The sequence below is a fragment of the Quercus suber genome, unplaced genomic scaffold (genome assembly GCF_002906115.3).
Source record: "Quercus suber isolate HL8 unplaced genomic scaffold, Cork oak 2.0 scaffold_77, whole genome shotgun sequence".
Classification (NCBI taxonomy): Eukaryota; Viridiplantae; Streptophyta; class Magnoliopsida; order Fagales; family Fagaceae; genus Quercus; species Quercus suber.
The window spans coordinates 158,347-163,539 of record NW_027069542.1 but is presented as its reverse complement, the minus strand read 5'-3'; the positions used below and the strand labels follow the sequence as shown (position 1 = coordinate 163,539).

Below are 5,193 nucleotides of genomic sequence, written 5' to 3'. Positions count from 1 at the left end.
GAGGCACGTGAGACGCCGTGTGTCATGTGTAGATGGTAAAACTAGAATCTATCCTTTGCTTGCGAGAAGAGAGAGCTTAGGGGGGTCCACTCAAATTTGGGCCCCCAAGTGGAGTGCTCTTTCGGTATGCTCTTGCTGCTGGTCACACTCTCTCTGCTAGCTACCCCTTAGCTCTCTTTATCGAGGTCCCAAATATTCTCTCTATCTCTCTCTCTCTCTCTCTCACTCAGTGTCACATCAAACAAAGACTTCTAATGTGACGACCACGCCGATATCTCTGACGTATACTCCCATCCCCATCAACGGTTCTCCTTTTCCCCAACCCCACCATATCATGCATATGCATCACATCGTAGCCGTCCATTTGGTGAGTTTAGTCAAGCTGAGGTAATGCTGTGGGGCCAGTGTCTTTAGAGACAGTGGACACACTGTGGGACCATGTTATGTTCCCACCGACGCTGTATACATTGTAGTTGTAGAGTAGAGTTGCTCTCTACACTACCTTTTTCTTCCTTCTTATTCACAGCCCAACCCCAAGTCTCAAACACACACAACACTCACAGTTTCCTCGCTCCCTCTTAGCTCATCTCTCTTTCTCTGTCTCTCTTAGTTTACACTCTCCTTCTCCAACACACAAACACTGAGATAGATAAGAAAGTAGAAGTGAAAGAGTGCTATATATGGAGTGTTTCTAAAAGCTAACGAGGGGTTGAAGCTAGCTAGACCTGTGTTTTTGTTTTTTTGGCACTTTTTCTTATCTTTGGCAATTGGGTTTTGTTAATGGGTCTTACTTCTTTGCAAGTTTGTATGGATTCTTCTGACTGGTTACAGGTATATATGCCACGCTTTTGAAACTGCAGTTTATATATATACTTATATCCATTATGCATGGCAGATAAAAAATCATCTTCTGGGCCATGATTAAATTAGTATATATTGTTATTTATCAATTGGGTTAAAACTGCCTATCAATTATCTCTTCCAGACTTTACAAAAAGTGAAGATTTTGTACACTGAGCACACTTTTGTATAGAGTATTTAGTAATCAATACCACTCAGAACAACAAATTCAATTCAATTTTAAGCCTGAAGGAGCATTTAGTTTCATCTTAATCATATTGCAATGATGCCAGTTAGGTTGTCAGATTGTATAACTCCTATGTATGAAGCAGAAAATTTGGAGCGGAAACAGAGTTTTTTTTATTGTAAGTTGATTAGAACAGCAATGCATGCTTATAAGTTATAATTCTAGGAATTAAAGTTCAAGTTTTTAACTTCATATATCAATGCTTTCTACCATGCGCTGCATTAGAGATACAAACAAACAATTTGATGAATTCATGTTAAAAGCTGTGGATGAAAATTTTGCCATATCACTGCTCACTCACTCCTCGGGTTAGGTGTAGTACTTTACAATATAATATTTCTATATAGGTTAAGCATTCAGACATTCTGATTGATTTCTGAAAGGACAAAGAATGTCTAGTACTTTGCATTATTGTCATGACGCGTAAAACCCGTATATGTTTCTGACACATTCCATAATTTATTTCAATCACTTATCTCCTTTTGATATGTATGTCAGGGCACAATTAACGATGAATCTGGAATGGATTCTTCTTCACCATCTGGGGACATGCTAACATGTTCAAGGCCCTTGATAGAGAGGCGGCTGAGGCCACCGCATGACCAAGCTCTCAAGTGTCCAAGGTGTGACTCAACGCACACCAAGTTTTGCTACTACAACAACTACAGCCTCTCTCAGCCAAGGTACTTTTGCAAGACTTGTAGAAGGTATTGGACCAAAGGTGGCACCCTTAGGAACATTCCTGTGGGTGGTGGATGTAGAAAGAACAAGAAGGTTTCATCTAAAAAACCCAATGACCAACCCAACCAAAACCACCTTGGATCATCATCATCATCTCACAACCCTACTGATCTTCAGCTTTCATTTCCAGAGGTGCAATATTCACAGTATAGTAATATACTTGGCACACATGGGGCACTTGGTAACCCTACTTTCATGGAGGCTAAGTATAATAATAACGGAATGCTTGAGAATTCCATTAGGCCTATTGATTTTATGGAGAATAAGTTGGAAGCTATAGTTGGGAATTCTAGGAACTATGATTTCATGGGGAATGGTGATCACTTAGGTATGGTTGGTGGGCTTGGTGATCACCTTAGTGGTCATAGTTTGGCACCACAATTTGGTCTTTGCTCTCCATTTGGGATGTCCAATATTGATGGGAATAGTGGGACTTTCATGGACACCTGCCAGAGGTTAATGCTACCATATGATCATGCAAATGATCAGGACCACAATGCAATGGATGTGAAGCCAAACACTAAGCTCTTGTCCCTTGATTGGCAAGACCAAGGTTGTTCTGATGCTGGAAAGGACTCGTTTGCTTATATCAACGGTCTAGGATCTTGGTCTGGCATGATGAATGGTTATGGACCATCCACGACTAATCCATTAGTTTAAGCTAGTTAATCTTGAGTACCTATCCACAAAGTCAAAGGTTTATCATCATGGGTTGGTGTGATTAATGACTTAATCATTCGCATAAATTAATCTTAGATTGTCCAACTATCTCTGTATCTATATGCCTTTGATGGAAAGGTTGTTTTTTGTGTTTCTCTTTCTATGAAGGTGGTCTTACAATCTCAGTGTGAATGAGAAGCATTATGGTCCAAAAACGACTGCCCTCCTCAGCGCCTTACTATTGGTTTTTTGTAATTTAATATTTGATCTCTTCGTTCTAATTTGTTGTCTTGTGTGTAAGACATTCAAAGCTCTAGGATTTTGTTGTAATCTCGAGGAAGATATAGTAGTGCTTTTCCGGTTTAAAAAAATGCCTTATAGTAGTGTTTAGTCTATCAGATCTTTATATATATATGCTCTTGTCTCTATCTTTTTAGTGAGTGATTAAGAGCTATATTATTATTTATTTGCAAAAGCTATTCAACTACATTGCCTACGTGGTTAGGCTTGTTTGAGACATGGAAGGAAATCAAAACAAAGTTTTCAGTAAAAAGCAAACATTCTCTTTGTGTTGCGAGTCATTTGCATAATTGCATGTGAATCCAAATATTACACTTTGACGATGGCCTCTAATTATCTATTGGTTAATTAAAGATATTGATAAGGCTTGGATATAAATTTGTCTTGTTATATACTATATGAGAATATAAAACAAAGATTAGGTAATGTGTACTCGACAACACAATAATGACACGAGGAAAGTATGATATGAAAATAAAATGCCATTAATGCATCATCATGATTTTTTTTTTTTTGTAGATCATCATCATGATTTTAAAGGTGTGGATGGTTCTGAAATAGAATTAGATAGTGTTTCTTTGGGACGGTCGCCTCTTTATTTTGACATCTTCTTTTTCTTTTCTTTTCTTTTTTAATCAATTATTCACTCAATCAAATAGAGCCATACAACAATTATCAACAATTTTGTACAATTACACTATAGTAGTAAAAAGTTAAAAACTAGCAACTGGGCTGAACTCAAACAGCTAAAATTCCTATTGACTAGGACATTAAACAATAAAAAAGAAAGAAAACAATAAAAATTTCAAACATAGCAATAGAAAGAAAAAAAAAAGAGAGGAAGGAATCTGATAAGGGCAAGAATTTGCTGTAAACTAAGTTGCAGTAACTTCTGTAAAAATGCACGTGTCAATGTCTCAAATAAACACTTGTTTAAACTTATATTTATACTAAATTTTCTTTGTTAAGATTGAATTTTTCACTAAATAGCACCTTAATACTTGTGCATTTTATAGGAGTTGCAGCAATTTAGTTTGCAACAAATCCTTGCCCATCAAATAATGGAAAGAGAGTTAATATCATTTTTAAAACCTTATATATGTGAGCGCATATTTTAAAATAATTATTTTAGAAAAAAATATTTTTCTTTATTTATATTTAGATTTGAAATTGTTAGGACATATATGTTTTAATGTGTTTAAGAACATATGTCACTTAGTTATGTAAATTGGCTAATCCTTTGACAAAACGCACTCTGTTTGTAATTGGGTAGTTGTAGGTGTTTTTAATACTTCAAGAAACAATGTTTCAAGCTCAAGTGTTGAAGTCATCAAGTCTGTCCAAGAGAAAGCAAGTTGAAGTGCAGAAGTTTTAAAGCTCGACACCTCTCGATAGCTACCTCGACACCTGCTATCTGTCGAGAATTAAAAAGTCAAAATTCCAATCTGATTTTCTTGGGATCCGTGAATATGTTTTTGGGCTTTCTTTTCTTCTAACCCTAAACATATAAAAGGATTATTTTAAGAGCCGTTTTGGTAGACACAAGTTGTATTATCATTGAGCAATCTCTGTTTATGCAAATTGTGCTCAACAGACAAGGTTCTTGACCTAGTTCATCTTCCATCAAGAAGTTACTGTGTATTTGCACCATAGGGTTTTGTGACCAAGCATCTTCCTGCTATTCATCACGTGGATGAACTGAAGAACTTTGCAGCCAACCATTCTTTCTCAAGTTGGTGTTCTGAAGTCGCGTACTTGGATCCGAGCATTGGTTAGTCACGTACTTGGGAGCCGTGCATCAAAGGTGGAGACTGTCACTACAGATCAAGTCTAATTGGGTATTGGGGTAAGGGTTCAACTGTAGGTTGGTAAGGTACTTGGGATTCCTTTCTTGTAACCGCTTGATTTGATAATAGTGGAGTTTCGGGAGTGGTGACCTGAAAATCATCCGGTGGGGTTTTTTGCCGTTAGGGTTTTCCCCATTCGTAAACAAATCACCGTGTCATTTATTTTTTTCCGCTGCATAATTAGTATTTGGTGATTTGTTTGTGCTTCCACGTATTTGCATGTTAAATTGATTAATTAATAACTTGGCTAATTAATTAATTAATTAGGGTTAATCACAAGGGGTCATTCAGATTGTGACCTAACAAGTGGTATCAGAGCAGGCACACTCTGATTAGGGTTTAATCTTTGCTGTGTTGATCCATAGACCCCTGTTTGTCATGGATAGAGGACAATCTTTAATCATACCTCCTTTATTTGATGGCACTAACTATGCATACTGGAAAGTACGCATGAGAGCTTTCTTGCCGTCTTTAGATGAAAAAGTGTGGCAAGCTGTAGAGATTGGCTGGACTAAGCCAACAAAANAACTGCCTTTGTGCCTTCATGCACAGTTTGGA

General features: G+C 37.1%; 1 protein-coding gene across 1 annotated transcript; it reads left to right on the top strand.

Moving 5' to 3' along the window:
- The first annotated feature begins 519 nt into the window (after nt 1-519).
- On the top strand, nt 520-2,954 carry LOC112012112 (dof zinc finger protein DOF5.6). Its single transcript, XM_024044492.2, has 2 exons — nt 520-831; nt 1,586-2,954. Exons 1-2 carry the CDS (start codon nt 781-783, stop codon nt 2,486-2,488), a joined length of 954 nt encoding a protein of 317 aa, XP_023900260.2. The 5' UTR covers nt 520-780; the 3' UTR covers nt 2,489-2,954.
- The last annotated feature ends 2,239 nt before the right edge of the window (nt 2,955-5,193 follow it).

What these genes read in the sequence shown, in the direction of transcription:
- LOC112012112 (XM_024044492.2), top strand. Translation starts at nt 781, where the DNA reads ATGGGTCTTACTTCTTTGCAAGTTTGTATGGATTCTTCTGACTGGTTA. An exon ending in ATTCTTCTGACTGGTTACAG is followed by an intron (nt 832 to 1,585) that starts GTATATATGCCA and finishes TATGTATGTCAG; the next exon opens with GGCACAATTAACGATGAATC.